Genomic DNA, 23,496 nt, shown 5'->3' on the forward strand with positions numbered 1-23,496 from the left:
TACAGTCCCCTCCTCTCACATTTTGTCTATAACCACGTCTCTTCAGAGAAGTGGTGCTACTATGTACAAACATGGTAGGAAAGGGAAACATAGATATGTGGAGGACTGACTTGTGTTTAAATAAGGAGAAATGGCTAGTGTACTATATAAGTTGTGTCTTGTATATGCTTTCAATTCTAAGCAAGGAATCATAATGAGCCTGGGGATTACTACAGTAGGCTCAGTGAGTACAGTAGTTAGGAGGCCCAGACTGATGTACTGAGTTATCATCTGGGACAATAACACCCATATCTATATTTCAATAACACATGCATCTGTATTTCCTTCTTTGAAAATACTTGACAATGCTTACCTGTTTCTCTAACCTTTGAAAACATGACAGGAGCTTTGAAGTGTTGGAAGACAGCAGAGAAATTAATCTTTTTGAAGTTCTCAGTTCCCTGCAAGCATGAGCCAAGATTTTTGAAAATAATCAAATCAAAAGAAGATTTTGAAAGACTGACATGGAACCAGGGTGGTCTCATGACTTGTTTGATCCCTACTTGAATTAAAATATAGCTAAGAAAATCTGAAAAGCATTACTCTGTGTGTAGCACATCAATGACCAGTCTGAATTAGATCTAAGAAACATGTGGGTAACTCACACCAGAAGCTTCAGGGAGTGACTGCCTGCATGGATTTGAATGGCAAAAGGAGCAGTGACTGCAGATACTACAAGTGGCATTTGAAGGCACAATCAAAGTGAGAAGATAAATTTGAGCTATCAATTTTCTCACAGCTGGCTAAGAAGGTGACTTTTATTTTCTGTCTGTTGAAAACCTGTGGAGGGAAAGTGTTGCAGCAAATGTTTTTCAGTTCTCTTCTGTTTTTAAATATTTTGTTTATGCTTAAAAACCTACAATATTTTTGAGCGTATTATTTTATAAGGCTCCTCTTTCTTCAGATCATCTCTACCTCTACAGTTCCAGTTGCTGAACCTTAACTCTGCCATGAGACAAGGTATTGGAAGATTTTCATTAATTATGAAATTAGTATGACTGCCATTTGATTGCAATACTGATGAACACACAAAGGCATCTGCTAAGTAAATTGTAGTTCCCACAAAGGAACACATAACATATGCATATAATTCATTAATATTTTGCTGTACCTTTTATAAATAAAAATATACAGATTTTAACAGGTGTTTTGTTTGGGTTGTTTTTTGGGGGGGATGGATACATATAATTTTCCCAAACACATGAACAACACAGATATTTGCTTTTTATATGACCAACTGTTATAGTGTTCTTAAAGTAGTTCTTTAGTTCATTCTATACCACAGTGGAAGTGATTTTATTTAATTTCTTGTTCATAGAATAGCGCTTCAGACTTTGATTTCTCACCTGAAATGCAGACCTGACAATCATAGTCTTTATGACAGTGTTAGTCAGGATCGTTTAAAAAATAAATCTAGGAATAACAAGAAATAGGTACTATCTAGAACTGCTTACAACTGCTTGCATATTTTCACAAAGAAACTCAGCTTCAGTCACTTACTGTTTTCATCTATATCTCAGATACTGTTGAATCCAGTAAATTTGCTGATTAAAGCCCTGGAAGGATCTGGGCTGAACCAGGCTCTACCATCATGTTAGAATTTAGGAAATTGCATGACTTTTTCATCCAGAATATCAGTAATTGTGTCTTTCAATTAATAAGACAGGAATTTAAACTGATTTTTTTAGGACACAGCTGCTTACTTTTCTACAGATTTCATATTAATAAACTTAGGGTTTTAAATATGATATTTGTACCATTACAGGTGCTAGGGTATATTTACAAGGAAACATGCAAAGAAAAATAATTACTGGACCAGAAAACAATACTGTCCTGTGCATTGACCTGTTCAAAATTTTTGTCTAAATTTTGTGGGGATTTTTCTAGCAGTGACCTGGGTGTAGTGAAGTGAGATTAAGTGAGAAAATGTGGTTGCCCAGGGAACTTCCTGCCCATTCACTGGGTAAAGTTCTTGCAGTGATTCCTGTGGATCAGATGCCAAAAAACTTACCTCAGAAAAAAAACTTAGACGGGGCTCAATGAAGGATTGTTCACATTCTTAAGAAATTATTAATTTTCTTCTCATTATCTTGGCATAATTTACTCATATTGGGCCTGTGAAGCTCTGTAGACCTATCTGAACATGGAAGAATGTGGAAGTCCAGAAGAGGAGACTGACATCTGTGGAAGGTTGTGTTTTAACTCCATTCATCAAATAGAAGGGTTTCTTTTAAATTTGGGGGCATTAATTTAAAAGAGGTATTCACTGTAATTTTTACATGTAGGAACCAGTGAAACCTCTTCAAATTTAAAGTATTCCTTGAATAGTGAGTGATTCTTTGTGTTATTCATGACTGTTTGTAAATGCTTCTGTAAATGTAATATTCAAACCTTATTTAATTGACTGGGCTTACTTATGAGGTAAACCCCTGTGGGGAAAATTAAGGCAGATTTAGCATGAGGAAACTGGGTTTGTTGTTAAGATAAGACAGTAATGATTTTTTATCTTCTTGTTACAGGTAAGCTAGTGTCACCTTCCTTGTGATTCAGACTTTACTTGTAAAGTCTTTACTTGTAAAGTATCTGCACAATTTTGGGTTTCTGTCTGAAGGTGTCAGTAATGTAACATGATAAGTCTTTTTCTCTGGTGTCAGTGTGAGTTTGTCCCAGAAGTGTCTGGGCTACAATTTAACTCTTCACTGTAAGAAGTAGTGTTGATCTGTCTTTGGAGTATTTTTTTTCAGAGGCTTGGTTTAGACCCATCTCTGGTCCCTCTGAATGCAAACAATGACAGTTATATAATGGCAAAATTATTTTTTTGGGTTTATGTAGTTTCCAGAAAAGGAGTGAAACCTTTCCCTTAAGGCCAATATCAGAAATCATTGTTTAGTTTGGATTTTCTCAATAGTTTACAAACGTGGGTATAATGTAGGGATGTTATTCTAATCTAAATCCTGGACATTTCCTGGAAAAATGAAATTGTGCGACTTGATTAATCCTCTCACTTCTCTGCCAAGGCTCAGAGACTAACAGTGTGCTGGAAAGAGGCATTTTCAATGCAGTCTGTATGATTCATACAAGCTCACTACCTTTGCTCTCCATGGAAGTGTTCCAGCATCAGTTACTCAGTCTTGTTGGGGATCTGATCTGTTTCTGTACTCTGGTAAAATGCACCAGATTTATGAAAGACCTTTTCCCATACATCTGGAGTTCTTTACCTTAGGCTTTTTTTTTTTTCAGTCAATGGGAGATTGGGCAGGTAAAGGAAACTGCTTCACCTTCTACTTGTAGAAGGTTGCATTACTAATTGTTACATTACTAATCAGGAATCGTTTTCCTTGCATTTATTTACCCCGTTCCTTCAGATGAAATGCAGTTTCTGTTATGTATGGTTTGCTTAGTTCCTTTTTCCTTTCCCCTAAAGCTTTGGGTTTATGAACCTGTAGGTTTTGTGTACTTGGGGAGAATAGGAAATTAGTCAGACTGGTAACAGCTCACATCCTGGTATGTAGATATGAATTCTCTCCCTGTTGCTACTTCTGATGTTTTCTTTTTGCTGCAGATGCTTTTATTTTAATAGCATTGCCCAGACCCTCAGTTTTCTGGTATGTGAAGCTGCTAGTTTATATCTAACATATGTTCTCCAGTTTTCAAACCAACTTTCTTGTTCCTCTTGATGTTGCTCCAGTGTGTTCTTTTCCAAAATGCTGACCTATCCTTAATGATATCATTAATTAACTAAATTTACTTCAGTCTAAAATCTTCAAAGGCTGCAAGTTGGCAGTGTTTTTTTAAGATAGTATGCATTTTCATAAAATAAAATTAAACAAAGTTTAACAAGCACCTTTTTCTTCCTATTGATCATTGATGTTTCTTCTTAAGCTTGTTCCATATTAGATGATCGGTATAAAGCAGGAATTAAACAGGTGCTGCTGTTTCTGAGTTCCTTGGCTACTGATGTTGCTGATGGCAGCTAGTTGTTAAGAAATTACCTGAACAGTAGATTTGTGCTTGATTCCTTTTTCCTGCATTAGACTTGATGGGGCTAGATATAAAAAATTATTAAACATATAAAATACATCTATTAAATATATAATTAACTATTAAATGTATGTTTAATTGCCACATCATAACAGATTAAGATATTAAATCCATTCCTGTGTAGAAGAACCTGCCTGAATACCAGATACTTCATAGGCCTCATTTTGATTTAAGTGAGGCAAAGACCTCCCTTTCTGTGTATGAGATGAGGAACAGCATGTGGAACTTTCTGAGTAAAATCTTTCTTTCCACTTAAGGTTGAAAGACTTGTTTCTGTCAATGGACCTTTATGCTCTGTTTTTATAAACAAAGTTTTCTGGCCCCAGTAAAATTCATAAGGCTCAAATAGTTTTTGGTGTCATGTGGCACATGAGTTTCTGAAAATCATGAAAATTAAATTTGGGATGTGGAAGCTTGTTTTTCAAAAGACTCTTCACACTTCATCTACAGGTCTATTAGGAAATTAAATATACAGTGCTTCTTCACTGGGATCTCATTTCCCTGTGAAATGAGAAAGTAATTGCTCTTCTGTTGGCAACACCTAACCATTCAAAAATACCTTGCTTTCTGTGTCTCTGGCAACACAGAAATCCTGAACCAATTTTTTTTTATATTGACTAATTTTTCATTTTCTCTAAAACCTACCAGCTTTACTTTGGAACTGCTTTGGTGCTTTGCTACTTTATTTCTTCTGTATTTCTCAGATGGTAAGGATTTTTCTTTCTACAGCTCCTCTTTGGTATTTATATGCATAGTGTTTTAAGGTTGGGGTACTTTACAAATACCAAAACTTGTTAATTTTCACACTTAGACTAAATTAAAAAATAAACTGTGTAGTACAGCTCTGAAGGAGGAACATTTTATAGATGGTGGCAAGTTTGATGTTATCTTTCCTTACAGGCAGAAATCCTGTGTGACAAATTTTTCAATTACCAGTTAGTCTTTATCTCCTGCCATTCTGCCACCAGCATATAAATTTAAAATTTGCAAAACAGAACTGGTGAAAATACCTATATGGAAGAAAATTCTGCCAGCTCTTTGGTACTTGACTTGTTGCTTGTTGACGCCACTGAAAATGATAGTAATTACTACCTCCTGTACCAAATGAGCTACCCTGGGGAGAGATTTGGTTTGAAGGCAGAATGTGCTGAATGAACTAAGAGATGCATAGGTCACAAGGGAAAATAATTAGAAGATTAATTCTATTCTTCAGTGGAGAAATTTAGGTTGTATTGTTCAAGAAAAGCAGATGATGAAGATTAAACAATTCAGAGAGAAGAAGCTAAACCAGAGCTCCAAATGTAATCTGTATCTTTTTTTGCTTTCTCCAGTGGTCACAGGACCAGGAGATGGGATTGGAAAAATATATTCCAATATGTTCAGGTAAAATAGATTACCTACAATTCATTTTATCTTAACAAAATGACAACTGCAATCCCTCCATCAGTGTCTTCATATTAGTAAAATTAGAATTCAAAGCTACTGTGACAAAAATCTTTCTAATCTTTCTCTCCTGTATAACCAGAATAGAGTGAATCGGATTCTGGAAGGAAATCAGTGCTGCATTTCAGAGGAAAGTCATTTGGGCCTCAGTGGTCTCATCAAACCAGGGAACTAAAATGACTGATTCAGAAGAGGGCCTATTGTCTATCCACAGAAAGAAGACTCCTAAATTGTCCCTTTTTTCCCAGTTTCACAGCTAATCTGCAATGGGCTGGTCTGGTATTAACACACAAAATGTCTGTCATTTTCTAGCCTTACACTTGCAAACACATTTTGAAAGCTTAATTTGAAATAACAAATAAGGGATAAACTTGTATAAATTAATATAAACTACAAGTCATGGAAATATAAGGAGACCTAATGGTTTAATTCAGAATCAGGAGCTCTGGGAGGCTGCAGGAGGAAGAGGATCTCCATGCTGTCCCTGTAGCCTCTGCTGTGCAGAGGCACTGCAGCAGTACCTTCCTACTCACCCATAGTAGCCAGCACTGAGGGCAGGATGGCCTTATATTGTGTTGTACTAGCCTTGCTATTATTGATTGTTACTGAGCAGTGCATTCTCTCCTAAACTGGCTCCCTTTCTAGAAGTTAAACAGCAATGACTCATGAGTTCCTGTCTTCAGGTCTGAGATAACAGGGAGATAAAGGAGATCTTGTAACATGCAAGAGTTTAGATATGATACCTTCTGCTCATAGATTTTAAAAGGTATTTTACTGAAAAAGAAAAAAAAATAATTGATTCACAAGACTTTTGCACTAGTCTTTTCATTATGCACTGTTTAAATGCCTACATTCCTTATGACTTCCATTACTGGGAATGTCAATACAGTAATAGTTGTATTATAATAATAATTATAATAGTAGTTCATAGTTGTGAAAAAAATCCCATGGGAGAAAAGGGAAAATGCTGCCTCCTGTCTACTCAGAGAGTTGCACTATTAATAAGTAAATGGGAAGGGTCTGATGAATACATAAGTCAGGGTGAATGAGATGGGATCAGTACAAGGAGAGCAGGCATCAAAAATGCCCAAACATTGTTATAATGTCTTGGGGTGAAGTCTTCTGTTTATGCAGCTTGCTGAACTAATATTCTGTGTGAGCACCTGGTGATATTTTATCCATGTGAAGGCTGCAAGAACCTGTGAATGTCTAGATTGCAGCCTCTGTCATTGTTCTGCTTCATTTGCTCTGTATGGGTTATGCAAGTGTAAATCCCGTTAAATGGCCGGCTATAACATATGAATGGTAGCATTATGCCATAAGAAAGAGTAAACTCACTGCTGCCCTTTTTTAAAAAAAACCTTGGCTGGAGCTGGATAGATTTTGTGGAGCCGTTTGTTCATTATTTTTGGCATGTGTAGGATGACTGAGAGTCATCTTTCTCCATGCTGAGATGTACCATCCTCTCCAGGTGGTCTCTTTGATTGAAACTTTGCTCAGCTACTTCTCTGTGGGACAGATCCCAAGCCCACACCACATGAGCTCATAGCTTGGCACACCATCTTGCTGGCTCTAGTAGGAGAACACACTTGTGTGTGTCTTGTGGATAAATAAATCTGATCCTGCTGTTTTCATGTTTGTGTGCCTTCAAAGTTTCTGGCTCAGAACTGCTGTCTTGCTGCTCAAATGTCAGGGTACAAAATTCTCTGATGTTCTTCAGGTGTAGGTTCCTCTGGAGTTATGTGCTGATGTGAAGGTAATGTTTGATCGACACAGTCTTCTAGAGTATTAGTTCTGATGTTAAGTGCTGAATTTCTTTCTGATGTTTGGAGCTCAGGCATGGGCTGATAATTAGTCACAACTAATTCAAGGTCTCCACACTTAACAGTATATGCTATGGGATTCTAAGGAGAGAAGGTTTTGTGTTTTGGAAGGCTAGTGGAATGTGGTTTCCTGTATTCAGTTTTATGTGGAAATCCTAGCATGGATTTTGTCTGGTAATACCCAGCAGACTAAGGTCCAGAGAGAGATTGCAGTATCAACAGGTTCCATACTCTTGTTTCCAAGATTTATGCGTAGATACAGGACTCTGAAAAGTCTCTTAAGCTCAAAAGCTGCCTGGAGCTATGTGAAGAGCCTGACAACCATGAGGTCTCAGAACACTATTTTGTTGATGCCAGGACACAGACCTTTAGTTTCACTATCTTGTATTGAGAGACAAGCACTCATGGAGCTCAAACTTATCCTCTTCTGAATGAATATTCAGGCTTCCTTAAAGGCTCTACTTGTATTTTGAATAGACAATTATTTTGAATGACTGACCTTCTTGAGGGTGAAGACCCTGGCTTTTTAACTGACTGTGGTGATGTCAGAGTACTGGAATTTTGGATCTAGTTTGCATATGCATGCATACGAAAAGCCAGGCTTCTGTTACACTTGGCTGATAGGGTTTAAACTCACCACACATACAAGAAGAAACACAAGCGAGTTATTTGTGAGTCTGGTGCTGGTCTGTCACATCTCTACCCAAGGATTAGCATTTCAGGTATTGATGTAGTCTTGTTTATTCTGCTTTTATGGTGTAGTAACTACAGATGTGCTTTGTCATCTGCTACTGACATAGCACCTCAGACCTGCTGGGTTTATGGACAAGGCCATGGCATACTCTGAGATTTATGGTTTGGCCTCTTCACACTTCTCGTGTGATGTCAGGGCATAAGCAGGGTGTGTTTTGGCTCATGTTGTTGCCATTCTTGCTACTATTAATAGTTCATCAGTCTCTTATAAGTCAGGCCAGTGCTTGTGTTCAATTACTGTTTCAGCAGACCATTTTGAGACAGGCTTCATTCATCTGAGATTCATTCATTTCCTAATTTAACAGCTCCTCAAATCTTAAATATTTGTTTCTTGTCCTGAAATTCTGTGTAGTATTACCTGCTGTATAACAACTGTTAAATATGATCTGGATCCTGCTCCAAGAATACTTGTAAAGTATTCTATTTTCTCCACTTGTTCTTGGATTTATTCCTGGAAATACTGCTATTCTCTTTTCATTGCACAGAGCATGAAGAGCTAGCAGAGAAATTGCAAGTTCATCCTGCCCTGTCACCTGAGTTCTGGTGCACTGGACCAAGTACAGGGTTGAAATATTTGAATAATACTTAGAATGAATGAGTCTTTGATTTATACAGACCCTACAGTTCTGAATCCCAGTTAAAGGAAGACAAAAGGTGAAACACAGATCATATCAGTACGGTCCTAGACAAGAGAGAATAATATTTTTTCTAGGAAGTAGAATATTACTGTAGGCAGCTACAGATTCCACAAAACATTATTAAAGATCTTAAATTATTGCATCTAATGACCCGTGTAGGATATAATGAATTTGTCAAGGTAAATGTCGCAGTTACAGGCATGGTTTGAATTTAAGACCTATCTTGCCTTTCATGAACCTTTATTGGTTAAAAAATCAATTCAGACTGAGCTGTAAAAGCATTCTAGAAAATGCTGAGGGACTTAATACTCATTTAATGTAGGTTTAAAATTTTTGAGATTTCAAGGTGCTGATTCTGCTTAATTTGCTTTATCATTAGCCCTATTTCTAAATGCTTAGTTGTAATGATTTATTTTGGCTGGAGTTGGTAATAATGATCTTATATTTAGGCAGACTGAGTCTCAGGAGCATTTTATTCCTTTGCCATTGGGAGTCAGGATTTCCTAACATATGCAGCTTCCCATTACACAGTGCTGGGAACCATTGCTTATTCTATACTGTGAAGGGAAACATCATTCTTTAATGTCAAAGCCTTTGTATATTAAGAATTTTTTTTGTGCTAAAGACATCAACACTAAAAGTTACCATCATTTAAATTATTAGGCCAGATTTAACCTTTCCTGCAGGTGGCCAAGGAATTCTAAGCACAGTTCTTTTTGTTTGCTTTGAGGGTCTGTTTGTATGTTATGGTAATTACAATGTCCTACAAAACCTTCTTTCTGGAAAGGATGCACATTTTCTATGTGTGTGAGGAAGCAAAAGAGACCAGTCAGGTGTATGGCCTCCTTTGCCTTGAGAAATGCCTTGTCCTTCTGGTTAGTCTGGTGCACAGCAGCAAGAGAGGTTCCTCTCACCTCATAAGGTAACATTTTATGATTGCCCAAAACGTGCTTTCAGGTGAACTACAATGCAACCTTAGCAGTAAGAATCCCTTTAGGTTTTAGGAGGGTGGTTTTCTATCAGATGAAATATAGAGACAAAGTTGATATGATACTGAGAATCCCAGTGAAGCAGAACTTTTTTTTGTGTGTGTATTTCATGGCTGGTAATTGGTCTTGTGTCCGAAGATACCAAAAAAATAAACAATCACTATCCAAACGCTCCCAAGTGACAGAAAGGAACAAGTGACCCTGTAAACAGGGATAATATCTCTGACTGAAAATGCCTTGAGTCAAACTCCTTACAGACAAAGGAAAATCTACCAATATGTAGGCAATTACACTTCTCTATTTGAGAATTTGAAGTGAAGTATTTAAAGCAGACTTTTGAAATCCCAAAGCACCCAAGTCTGTGCAGTTATCTTTGGATCCCTGATCAATTATGTTAGAGGATTTCCACAAAACAGAATTGTGAGAAAGGCTGAAAAAACAAATTGTTGTGGCTAATGCCTTTAGCAGGGCATCATCTCCTTGTACTCTTGATGGAGAAAATTTTTGAACAAAGATTATTTCTTAACATTCTCTGCATTGTTTCCTGAGAACCCAACAGGACAAGCTCTTTCCTCAAATAGTTCTAAGAAGAAAGTGTTACAGGGAGTCAACTCTAGAAATGAATGGATCTTCAGTGGGTAACTGCTTTTGGCAGTTATTTCTTCTTCTAAGCAAATCTGAAGGTTCTTTCAGATGACATGAGCTTTATGTTTTGTGATATCTAATTTAGCTCTCTTCTTTCTCTCACGGGATTTTTCTAGTTTTAGTTTTATCTTTCTTTACACAAGCAGCTCAGCTGACACTTGTTAATAACTTCATTTCAAAAACTGGGGCCATGATCCTTTCCCAGACTTTGCCTAAAAATCTGATGGGAATGGGAGACCTCAGGAAAACAGGAGAAAACCATTCTCTATTTGTTCTGCACTTTTTCCGCACATGGTGATGACAAACTGACTGCAAATGGATCGTTATGTTAAATAGTGTTTGCAGCTATAGAATTCCAGGTATTGCCTGGAATCTTTGTATCTTTGTGGATGCGCATTTTTGTGACTCTATTTTGTGACTCTATTTTGCTCATTTTTTGTGACTCTATATATATTATATATACTTGTATAGATAATTCACCTTTTTTCTTTGATTTAATAATATTTTTTATTTTGAATTTGCAACGAATTTAAAAATTAGGAGAAAAAGCAGTTAAAATTTATCCATCTAACCTGCACCAGATTTGATTTATACTAAATAAAATTTTATAAAGTCCAAATCTTTTCTAGCTGTCAGGCCTTCAATTCAATAGGCTTAATGTACTTCCTCAAGAAAAAAAGTTATGATGGAAGGTGATGCCGTAATATGACTGAAAAGACAGCAACAGGACCAGGCTCCCCAACCCAAATAAGAATAAAAATAAAATAAAAATAAAAATAAAAATAAAAATAAAAATAAAAATAAAAATAAAAATAAAAATAAAAATAAAAATAAAAATAAAAATGTATTTCTAAGAAATTTAATGTGTTTTTCTCTTCCTGAAGACTTTAATTAATTTGAAGTTGGCTCAAATTATTTTTTTTCCTATTATTTGGATTTGATTGTTGTCCAGTGTATTTTTCTTGTAAGGGTCCAAGATTGTACAGTGAGGGAAATATTTTGGAAGCCTCTGGAAGACTCATAATTTTTTGTCCTGGTATTAACATTTCTTGTGCATCCATTAGACAAGAGACAGGTGAATGAAAACCAATTTAAAAATTCATTATTACTGGTTTTGTAAAACTGTAAAAAATGGAAAGATTCTTGTCACCTCACTGTTTCCTAACAATTTTATATTCCTCTCTTGTACCCAGCAAGAGATAAATTAACTATAGTGATGATAAGGAGAACTTCTGAGAACTGAATTTAGTAAGTGTTTCAAACTCATCCTCCCATTTACCAGGCTGGCTTTACAGGGATCTGCAAGTCTTTTCCCTTGGTATCCAGCCCAGCAGGGTGCTGGATGTTGCTATAGCTGTACCTCAAAGCATGGCTTCAATGCTAAAAAATTTTTTATATTACTGTGTCCCTTGAGCCCTTCTAGACATGGATCACTCTAAAAATATTCACTTTCTTTCAAAGAGTGTAATGGGTTAAAAAAAAAATGTATGCTCTTTGCTGCCTTTATCTGCCCTTAAAAATATGTTAATACAGATAAATAAGTTACCTTTAAAGTAGTTCTTGGAACAGAGCAGAAGAGGAATAAAAACAAAATCAAAGTACCAGGTTTGTTTTTTGGTTGGCTGTTGGTTGGTTGAGTTTTTAAGGCTTTCAAATTACATTTGGCTCTTGATGAAACAGTTAAATAGAGTGCTTTTAGAATTAAAGTTCCCTTTATTTTCTTCAAAGGAAATTAGCCATTAATCCTGGTGAATGTCTTGTATAAATACTTTAAGATTGATAGTTAGAATTTATTTAGGAGTCAAATGAGTTTTTTATCCTCCATTAACTTTACAGATTGCTATAATGAAAATCATTCTTTCCACCGTCTCTTTTTCTATACATGGCTTCTATCCAGCAGATTCCTTGATTTACATGTTTAAAAGTATGTGTCAACTCAAGATTATATCTATACAGGTTGGAAAGACTTGCCTTTAAGAAGGCTTAGCAGCTGAGTCCCACAGTGTCAGGTCCCAGATACTTACCTAAGAGAGCAGCATATGTATCAGGGATGTGGAAGACTTGGGTGAAAAAGTCTGCAAATTTTCAACCTGCAGCTGCCAAAATCAAGGAATGGACCCAGAAATTTTCTATCCAATGTGTTCTATTCATTTTTTTTTTTTTTCCTGCACATGGCTTTTCACTTCTTCACTGACATCTTCAAGCTTCACTGACAGCAGCAGTGTTATCCATGTAATCCAAGGTGCAGGGAGGTGTGTGGTGTGACCCCAGAAGTCAGGCTACACTGATGATGTTTAGACACTGTTCCACCTGGCTGTGGAATATAGCATAGCCTTTCCCACAGCTTGCTGAAATTGGTGGTAAATCTCAGTGAAGTCTTCCAAATGTTTTCATCAGGTTTTGGCCAGAGTCATCTGTTACTGTCAGGTTGGAAATGTGTATCTTAACAACAAATAGATGGCACAAACAAAAGGAAAGAGAGAAAAATACAGTAATGAAAAGCATAGAGTGTCTGATTTGGAAGATCTAAAAGCAGCTGGGAGCTCTGGACAAATTACTCTTTCTTCCTTTTTTTTTTTTTCAATATCGATACCATATATTCTTTGCAGTCCATTGGACATTATATTGAAAAGGCTAGCTCCATTTTCAAACTGATTGTATTATTTGCCTATTTATACTGCCACATCTGTTTGGATACCGAGTCCTATAAATTAAAAGAGTCTAAACTGTGGGTAGTTACAGACATCTCAATGTTTGGCTTTCCATGTTCCGTGGGCCACAGGTGTGCCTGAGAACAGCACTGAGAGCTGGAGCCAGCTTAAATCAACAGTAAGAAAAACATTTCTCTAAAGACACACTGGAATTGAAAACCAGATTTCCATTCATTCAGACTGGAAAGCTCTTTTAAAATGAGATAAAAAAACACCAAAGTAGGTGTTACAGAGGACAGACAGAATCACTACCCCAGGTATACTGCTCATTTAACACATTTAGTACTGTGGTAGTGAAACATTGATCAAACCACTATACCAGAAGGTTAGAGTTTTTTGCTTAATGGAAAATAAGGTGTGTGATCCTCAGATACAATAAAAATACAGCTGTAGCACTTCAGATTAACAGAGCACAGAGTTATTGAATTTGGACTTGGTGATCCAGGAAACTATACAGAAATTATACCTGCTAATACAGAATAAAGTAGTGAATTAAAAGAGGAACCCACACAGCCCAGGACAAAATATGCCTTGCTCCCACGAAGACCTGTGAAGATGTTAATTCATTCAGTTGTCCTCCCTGCTGTAGGCTGAGTTTCTATTCTGCTCTGCTGCGTCCTCTGGATCTTATACTGCCTGCTCCAAGAAATAACCAGGTAACATCGTGAATTTGCTGACTAGCATAAATCATCTAATTTCACACATCCTTTCTGCATTCTAAAAAGCTGTTAATAATGTCTGTTGTGTCTTGCTGATCCCTTAAGGTAAACTCCTCAATTTGCTCTCCTACCTGCAAATTTCCACTGACCATGAACACCATCTTAGACTCAGTGGTTCTCTCTATATAACCAAATGTTACTGTAGTACTTCAAGAAGGTCTTTCTACAAAGATCAGTTCTTATGCCACTCGGGCATTCGTATTGCTACTTTGATTTTCAGAGCATCTTCATAACTCTCTGAACTATCTAAATAGGAGGGGAGTTATTCTGGAATGCTGTATATCCTAAATAACTTAATGATTCATTCTGATTTATTATCTTTTTGGTAAATTTCAAAAAGCAGCACATTATCCTACCTGACAAGTAGATTCCCAATTTGTCTGAGGTCAGAACAAGTTAGATGTGTAAGTTTTAGTGATACATCTTACAACATATAGAGTTAACCAGCTTGCTTCCACTTTTAATTTTCCTTAAATTAGTTTGTACTCAATTATTAAAAAACAAAACAAAACAGAACAAAACAAACAAACAAAAACCCAACAAAAAAAAAAAAATAGGGACAATAACCTGTTCTGGTGTTTGAAAAGCTAGGGTTTTTGCTTCCAGGACACTTAAGATTTTTAAAAAGAGATGTAATGGCATGTATCTTCAAAGACTATCATAAATCCTTGTCACAGAGAGGGAGAGACATAAGAAATGTTGGAAGTTGGTTTTTGGCTCTCTCCTTTGCAGAATTGATATAATTTTTTGAAGAGCTATCCCTGGATAATTCATTTGTCAGCATGAGAGTTTTATTGTTTTTTAATATATTGGTTTATTCTTGAAAGAGACAGAGGAAAGCCATCTGGAGTACTTGTTTGTTGGCTGACAGTGCTGTTTGCAGCTGTATGGTTCTGTACAGACAAGGAGTTGCGGAGAAAGTCCAAATGGGTTGTTTGATCCTCATTTTTATGTTTCTCTAGTTTTGGCTGCCCTTCTGCCTGCCCACGAGAAGGATGGCCACCACGTCACTACACTTTTTAAGACCATCTCATTTTGTTTATAGAGCTCTTCAATCAGAAGGTCACTGTAGGTGTCTGCTCCAGCTGTTGCTCTATTCTTTCCCACTTACTGCATTTACACTCACAATGTCCTTTTATTTATAGTTTCACCATTCGCCCAGACTGGGACCATGACGGGGTCATTTGCCACTACAGTTGCTTTTATAGGTTGAAGGTTCAAAGGATGTTTTGTCCCTTTCATACACAGAACTGCAGCTTAGAAAGAGGGCAAGAAAAAGGGCACTCCTTCCTCCTTTCTTCTGTCATGGAGACAGATGTCCTCTAAAACTGCACGCAAGATGCAACCCACATTTCAGATCTGCAGTCAGTGTGCTTGCTATTTCCTCAAACTGTGTTACTTGACTAGTGTAAGGTGGTCAAGATTTGCAGTTTGCAAAGAGCTTAGAGGGGCAAAAAGGAACAACTGGAAGGGAGCATCCTCTGACAGAGTTCTGATTTGTTGCAAATTGGCCTGCTGGACCCAAAGCCAGCTTTCTGCATCCTTACTCTCCTGCAGGAGCTGGCACAAGGCCTCTTCTTAGTGAATGAGCACCAATGGATAAAACAAAATTTCTGGGTAATAATTAAAAAAGTCTGATTCCTATTCAAGGCACTGCTCTCTGTTCTCTGTATCATAAAATTAGAATACAAACCAGGAAGAGACATTTTCCTGAAAGCCATATGCACTTCGTGCCATGTGTGTGCACCTGAATTCCTGCCACTTGCAGAGACCCTGCAATCTGATATCCTATTGACATTTCCAGGCTTTGCCTGTCACTTTTTTCAGCAAACTTCATCTGGATTTCAGGTTCCCCATAAAACTTGAAAGCAGGTTTAGTAGCAAAAATTTACAATGTGAACATCTAGTTAGAGGAAACCTTATTGGGCCCCTTTAAAGGAGAGCCTTGCCTTTAAAAATGAGTAAATAGGACTTCTACTTCTTTTCCTCATGAAACTGCATTGAAAATATGCACAGCAATAAATCAACTGCTGAGAAAAAATGGCAATGTACAGCTGGACTATCCTCCTGCATAGAAATGATACTGGAAAAATCACACACATTTCCTTTTCCCTTCTAATTGACCTTGTAAAATTTAAGCTATAACCTCCCTAAAATGTCTTTTAGTGCAGCAAAAGCCCGAGAAAAGTTCAAATTATGAGAATGCAAATATCAAAACAGGCAAGGAATTTTTAAAAAATAATGCAGAAAACACTGCATCCCATCCATCCTTCTTTACCCCTTCTCTTGTGTAAAAAGATAAGTTCCACTTGTTAAAATGCTTATCCTATCCATCAGAATTATTTTAAAATTTTCTGCAAAGCTGTGCTTGTGTAGGGGATCTGGCATTCACATTCATTTGTCTAATTATACTGACAGTGTTTATAAATGTTGTGATAACAAGGGAAAGAAGTCCTGTATGGCTTATTTCTGAATTTGTGTTGTTTTACCTTACTGAAGGACTAAATGTTGTCTACATCTTGTTAGAAAAATTCTACTGATTCCAGGGCATAAATTCATCTTGTATTGGCCAGGCCATTTTCCAGAAAACAACTGAGTAGAGTGAGAGTGATATGCTTCTGCTATATTATTTCTTAGAGTAAAAAAAGGTTGAAACAATTGCTTGCTGTATGGTGGATGTTTCTTAGCAAGATATCAGGTTGTTTCTCTAATTACTTATTACAGCTCTCTTTCTCAGTAGATACAAACAGGTTTTCTTGGCTGGTTGGTCTTTGGTTTTTGGGTTTTTTGTAGTTACAGAGCTTGCCACAGATCACAATATGAAGGTTACACAAGCTGATTTCACTAAAAATTCAGTGTAGGAGAACACTGAAAAAGTTGTGAAAGGCTTAGTTACTGGTGTTCTGAGTCAGTCATTGAGGTCTATTAATTGATGTATATTTTATGGCTGTAATGTATCAAACAGACCATTGTAAAAATGATGTGTTTTAAGAACTTGTTATCCAATGCTTGAAATGAAGTATGCATAGTGAGTCTGTGGGTCATTATCTGGTGTGACTCATGAAGCAACAGTGAAAAGATGGGGCTTCGGAAAGGTTTTTTTATTTTTAAAGAAATGAATGCCTTCAATAGTGAAAAAAATTTAACAACAGCAACAATACACAAACAACTTCAACAACAGACTGTTTTTCTGTTCCCCAGAGTCAACACTCATCAGTATCGGTGACTTCACTGAGAAAAAGATTTGATGCTAAGTAGTGTATCTCTTCACATGCAGCTCACAACCTTCTGGGTCTTGAGGAGAAGTAACTTGTTTAACTAGAACTATGCACTTTGTCTAGATTTGATTCTAAACCTTGCATTTTTCCTGACTAGTTAACAATGTTGTAATGCGTCATAATCCTCTTCCATACCATTTCCTTAATAGGTAAACCATAGAGGAGGTAGGATTATTCTGTGGATTTCATCTTTGAATATAACAACGGAGAATTGTAATTCATTGAACAAGGCACAGATTTTGCCTGTGCTACAATCAAATATTAACTGTTTAGTTGGGGTGGAAACTGGGCCTGAAGAAGCATATTTTGATTTGGTTTCAATGCTTGGAAGAGCTTGAAAGAGAAAAAGAATGGTAGATTTCAGCTAAACTGCAGGAAGCATCCAGCAATAGAGGGGAGAGGACAGCTGACCGGGTTGTAGCAGGGATTAGCAGACCCTCTGACTCCCTGCTGGCTTGTAGTGTAATGGGGTCCAGTCCATTCACAGCCACAGCTGAAAATACTGGGTTCTTGTTAGCATTGTTAAAACTTACTTTCTTTGGAACATGTTGCTTAAGTATGTGGAAAAAAACAAACCAAATTAAAAAAAAAAAGGAAAGGAACCTCATTTAAACACTGTTTAATTTGTGGGGGGATTAATTTACAGAGGATGAATAGGATGACAGGATTAAGAATGTGATCAAGTTCTCCACTGCCTCATTGTTATTTACCCCTATATCACTTGCAATGAAAATCCCAGAATTTCTAAGTGTGTGTCTTGCTAGGACCTCTCTCAGGATTCATTCAGCTTTCAGTCATCATCTCTTCCAAATCAGAAAATCTCAGGCAGGCTGCTTCCCTCAAACTCTGATTAAGGATGAATTTACTGTTTCATTGCTTCCTGCAGGAACTTGTCAACTGCAGTATTATTTCTGTTCCAGGTAGGTATGTGACACATTCCCATCTGTTCTGGGTCTGTAATGTACTTCATTGGAAAAAAATCAGTCCCATGTTACAGTGACAAACTAGCTTTAGCGTGTCTTATCATTTAATTCATCAACAGACAGTGATTTTCAGCAGGAAAGTCAGTGTTAATTTAAGGAACCCACCTCTTTCTATTGCCTGTGAAATATTTTGATCAGAGGTGATTGGAAATTTTTTAACAGAATTTCTCAGTTGAAACACATCCTTGAAATCCAGCTGAAAAAGCAAAAACATCTTGCTAATAATTTTTGTTTGGGTATGCAGGAAGATTTGCTTCAGAATTAAAGTTTTCAAGAGAGGTAAATCTGCAGTTTGAATTTCAGCACTGCTCTTGCATTTTTTGTCACAATTCTCTTTTGTCAAAATGCTTTATTTCAATGCAGGACAGAAACTCCAGGAACTGTCTCCTAATTCTGTGTTGTTGCCCCCTGGTGCTAATTTTGGTTAGCCATTTCCCTTCCAAGAACATTTAGTATTTCATGCCTTTCAACTCTGATTAAGATTTATATTGATCTGCTGTTTGCAAGCAGCGTGTTAACATGAACATGAGCAGAAGATCTCAACCTTGGTTTTTATTCTTTTCATGTCTTTCTAAAAATGACATAAAAATTGACAGCAGATATTTGTCTTTCTCTGGCTTTCAAAATTTACATCTCAAATTTGTACTCCTGCTTAATTACTTAAGATAATAAATCCTGTGATACTAATCAATGGAAGTAAATTCTGTAAGTAGTTTCGTGACATTTCTGCTCCTAGGATTTATTCTATTCATATGTGAATAGAACAGAAATATCTGCAATACCTGAATGCTATATATATATATACGCATGCCATTTTGTACCCTCTCAGTCTGCACACAAATGTTTTTTTCTTTTTGTCATTTCCCACTTTACATATATCTCAGAATCAACCTCTTTTGATTTTGTGGTGCCTGGGCATTGCTTTCCCCACTGCTGCAACCACACCCTTTTCAGTCTCTCACAAATACTCACTTTCCTCCAAATTACAGAGAAGAAAGTATTCTCCTAACCAGCATTCCTCATGGTTAGGTCCAAATAATCTTTAAATCTTTTTGGATTTTCCTTTCCTCTCCCTGTCTGGACTCCTGCTAAGATACTGTTCACCATTTCTTGCAGTGTAGTGCCTGAGGTCCAGGTATCCTGGCTCCCACAGATGTCAGTGGGATTTTTCAGCACTGCAAAAGAAGGGCCTTTTCCCATGTTTTGCACTTGCTTTGGAAATTCCTCTTCACCCAGCCTGATGTGAGTGGCCTTTGTTGTCAGGCTTTGTGAACCCCACACTGCTCCTACTATCCTCTGTGACACCATTAAGAAAATAATCAGGAAATAACAAGTATTCAATTAAACTGCGACATTAATTTGCACTACTTTTCACTACTGCTCTTTAGAAGTTAAGTCACACTGCTGTCCTGACAAAATTCATAGTGTAAGTATGACTTCTCTTTTGTACTTAGGCTTACTATCAATAATACCTTTAAAAAGAAAAGCTGATTTCTTACCTGAAAAAATGCATTTAATTTCACTTTAAAAATCAGCTGCATGATTAAGCCTATTGCTAAAGTAAGAATGAAAAAGATAATAAAATAATTAGCACTAAAAAAGATCCTAAAGTTCTTTTTGGAAGCAGAAAAAAATGACATAATTTCCTGATTTTCTTCAATATCTGGTCCAGCTACAGGCAGAAGTAAAAATGCAAAAAGAACATAGAGTCTACTTGCTCTTTGCATTTATAGTACCATGTTGAAGAATGAGGAAATTCAGAAACTGTTGAAAAGCTTTGGATAAACAGAAGACTCTCACTGCTTAGAAGACTAACCTGTGGAATTTTTTGAGAATTCAGATGATTTTCAGGCCACAAGCACTTCTAAAATATTTTCCAGAATGTTGAATATGCCATATTTTAAGTATTTGAACTATATGTATCTGGCTTGATCAAGTGAAAAAAAAATTCTTTTTAAAATAAAATCAGTTCAAAAATGTTATCAGGAAGATGGGGAATGGAAATAATTGTTAAAATACTTTTCTTATAGATGGAAAAAAAAAAATTGAAACAGATGCAACCAAGGTATTTTTTCTATAGCTTTGAATTTTTTTAGCTTCTACCTTCAATGCCTTTAGTGCTAGTTAGGCTTTTTCATTATGGACTTCTGGACTTCACAGTCTATCAGTCAGTAAGATATCTTCTACTGCTGTTAGTGCTGCATCATTATATCTATTGAAAGTCCTACTAATGGTCAGCCAATTACAGAACAGAGCAGAAAATAGAATATATATCTGCTGCCAGTTAAAAATGTGTGGCAGACATAAAATAGGATGTGATGGGCCTAATCAAGTAAGAAACAGTGTTTGAATATATTACCTATTCTTCTAAGCATGGTAGTTGGGCTTGGAATAATGCTTTTCAAGCTCTGGAAATACCCATACTACTAATCAGAGATAATGATTAATCTCTGTGATTAAGGATCACTGTTGCTCATTTAATACTATATGTGTTATAGACATGGGTTCCCTAAACTAGTTAGGGTCTTTGGATGGATTTTCTAGGAAACATTGTTAAATACTGCATTTTGGAGGCTAGAACATGCTTTTAGTTTGGCTAAAAAAACCTCTCTTACTGTTTAATTTTCATTTTGTTTTGTTTTGTTTTTTCCTTTTTGCAAAATGCATTGGGTTTTAGTGATGTGTACAGGGAGTTGTGAATGGGGAAGTTAAAGCAACAGGTCCATAGAGCAGGAAAAAGAATGTGCTAAAGAGCAAAAGGGGTCTGCCAATTACTTAGGAGAATAAAATTTTCCTTTGATGACTGACTTTTTTCTCTGTTAGATGTACAGTTGCATATACAATGTTCCCATGGTTCTGATTGCAGTAGGCAGTTAAATTTCACTTATGACATTATTTCTGGCTGGTTTAGACCAAATTAAACTATAAAAATGAGATCTTTTGAAAGCATAATTGACATTATAGTAGGGGAGCTATGACTTCTGGGGAAAAAATGTTTTCTGCTCATGCAGCCTTTTACTATAATCCTGTAAAGTGTAAACAGAATGTAACTGTTTAAATTAAATTTCAGTCAGAAAGGTCTAATTCTGAATCTGTCCCCTGGTTTGAATACTTTCCCTTGTCCATGATATACAACATACTCAGCTACTAAGGTAAATCTTTCCCATTGCTTTATTGAGACATCCCCATTAAGTGTTTATCAAAGCATTGGATCAGTATAACATATGATCAGTATGCAAATAGCATTGGTTCATTAAAATAATGAAGTAATGTAAATTAGTACTACCTAAGAGCTAAGAATCAGTGAAACTATGTAAATGAAATCCAGCTTGGGGTATGTCTGATCCCTGAAATATTTTTTGTCTTTGGTTAAATAGTGTTATACCAGTGTTCACAATCTCCATTCTGGGAAGGGATGAATTTTACTGGGCTCACTTATTTAGTTTACCTAAAACTTACAAAAGTGCTAGGTTTTGTGTATGGAACCAAGAATAAAATTCTGGTAGCTGAGTGGCAAGTTGCCTAACTACATTGATTTCACCTTAAATTTTTGCTCTGAACTTATAAAAGTGTGGAATGAATGATTTTGAGTAAAACTCAAAAAAAGCAACTTGATCAGCTTAGGTTTCTTACAAATGAAAAATTCTAATGATACTTCTTGAACATAGCTAAAGTTTAGATTGGTAAAAAAAAAGAAAAAGAAAGAAAAAAAAAGGAAAAAGAAAGAAAGAGCTTTCTTGGTAAGAAAGTATAGCTTTCTTTTTTCCTTTTCCTCTTCTTATGTAAATCCCTTATTGCTCAAAATTTGAACTTCATTCAAACCAGAGAGTTTTAGATCTTTAAAAATGTTTACTTAACATTATTTCTAAGTGATATGGTACATTGGTGAGATTGTGTTGTCTTTTTTCATTCTCAGATGTCTTTTGACTTTGGGGTTTCTTTTGTTTTGGCTTGGTTTTTGTTTTGTTTAGTTTGTTTATAACTTTATATTTAATCCCCTGAAGGGAAATTATTTTACTTGTCAGCTTTATATCATGCAATATCATGACAGTGCTGGTGTTACAATTTTAAGACTGTCTAATAATGGGTTTGAAAAACAGTCTTTTTTGTTTTGTTTTCCTTACCAAGAGTTTCCTATTTTTAATTACAGGGGAGAAATTCAAAATTGTCAAGTTTCTGACTATTTCTCAAAGATCTAACTCCTAAAATCTCTCTTGAAAGAAAATCAACATTTGCATGAAGTTGGTATATGCATACTCTTCATGGTGTGGACAAAAACTTAGAAAGATAAATCTAAAAGATTGAAGCTAAAACTTTCCTTCAAATTCAGAAATACTTAACTTTGAAACACTTATCTGTATCTTACGTAGGTTATGCTACTAGGTAAACACGGAAGGCATGAGTTTTATTTTGCTCCTTTTATTGCAAAAGAAACAGGAGTGCAAGTGTCTGACTGGCACGGCCGGTGTCATCCAGGGCAGAGAGCCACAACAGACAATAGCTAGAATAAGTGGGGCTTGGAGATGTATATCTCTACTTTTACAAAGAAGTGTCAGAGCTTCCAGTGCAGTCTGCAGGAGTACTTGTTGCATGTCTAGCTCAGGATAGTGCCAGGTTCTGACTTTCCCGGTGCAGAGAAAGGGTCAGGTTCGCTCATGTGCGCCAGCAGAAACTGCATCTTGAAAATTTCATTTCTGTGTTTCCTACCACTGCACTGGGCCTTAGATTGTATGATGGTAACACAAATGCCATTTCTGTTAAGGACACGTTCACATTTATTTCTGAGCATAGTGAAAGCACTTAGTTTCCTATGCTAATGCTTTGTTTTATTTGGTTTGTTTATATTCTAGACTTTTATAAGTACTTCCACAACTACTACAAGCAGAGTATAAGGCAAAGGTAATTATCGTACAGGTGTTGCCATATCTTGCCATGTTAGCCTTCATTTTAGCAAATTCTCCTAGAATATTTGAGATGCCTAAACTTCTCTTGTGTAGCTGCCTTCAGCTAACTGCTGGGTCACTCTGCCAAAGATCTTTCTCCCCTCTCTATGCAGCTTTATTCCTATTTTTCACCATAGTACTATCACTTATTCCACATTGTGCCCTAATCCATATGTTAAAATATATATAAAAATATGTCAGATGCTGTGGGATTCTGCAAAGTACCTTATGTAAGTATTAGAAGGCATCACACTGTTGTTATTTTTTATTTTAGGTAGTGATTCCTTACTGTGTTTCTGCTCCAGTGACAATGTACCAAAACCCTGGTGTTATTACAAAGACAGTAGAAGAGTTTATTAGAGAATCACTGGAGTATATCACATTTGGAGGCTAGTTTTTTGCATGTTTCACGCATGAAACATCTGACTGAATTTGGTTGTGTGTAAATGACTTCCAAAGCTTCAGCCAAGGCTGTCTGGGCTCAGCCTGTT

General features: G+C 36.4%; 1 protein-coding gene across 1 annotated transcript; it reads left to right on the forward strand.

The window, feature by feature from the left end:
* The first annotated feature begins 3,115 nt into the window (after nt 1-3,115).
* On the forward strand, nt 3,116-23,399 carry HSD17B3 (hydroxysteroid 17-beta dehydrogenase 3). The gene is given in 9 exon segments (XM_062513938.1): nt 3,116-3,265; nt 3,268-3,298; nt 5,412-5,463; nt 16,542-16,708; nt 17,177-17,228; nt 21,133-21,214; nt 22,619-22,631; nt 22,924-22,976; nt 23,280-23,399. Coding segments are annotated over 9 exon segments (696 nt in total). The 5' UTR covers nt 3,116-3,139.
* Nucleotides 23,400-23,496: the final 97 nt, after the last annotated feature.

The sequence above is a fragment of the Cinclus cinclus genome, chromosome Z (assembly GCF_963662255.1).
Source record: "Cinclus cinclus chromosome Z, bCinCin1.1, whole genome shotgun sequence".
NCBI lineage: Eukaryota > Metazoa > Chordata > Aves > Passeriformes > Cinclidae > Cinclus > Cinclus cinclus.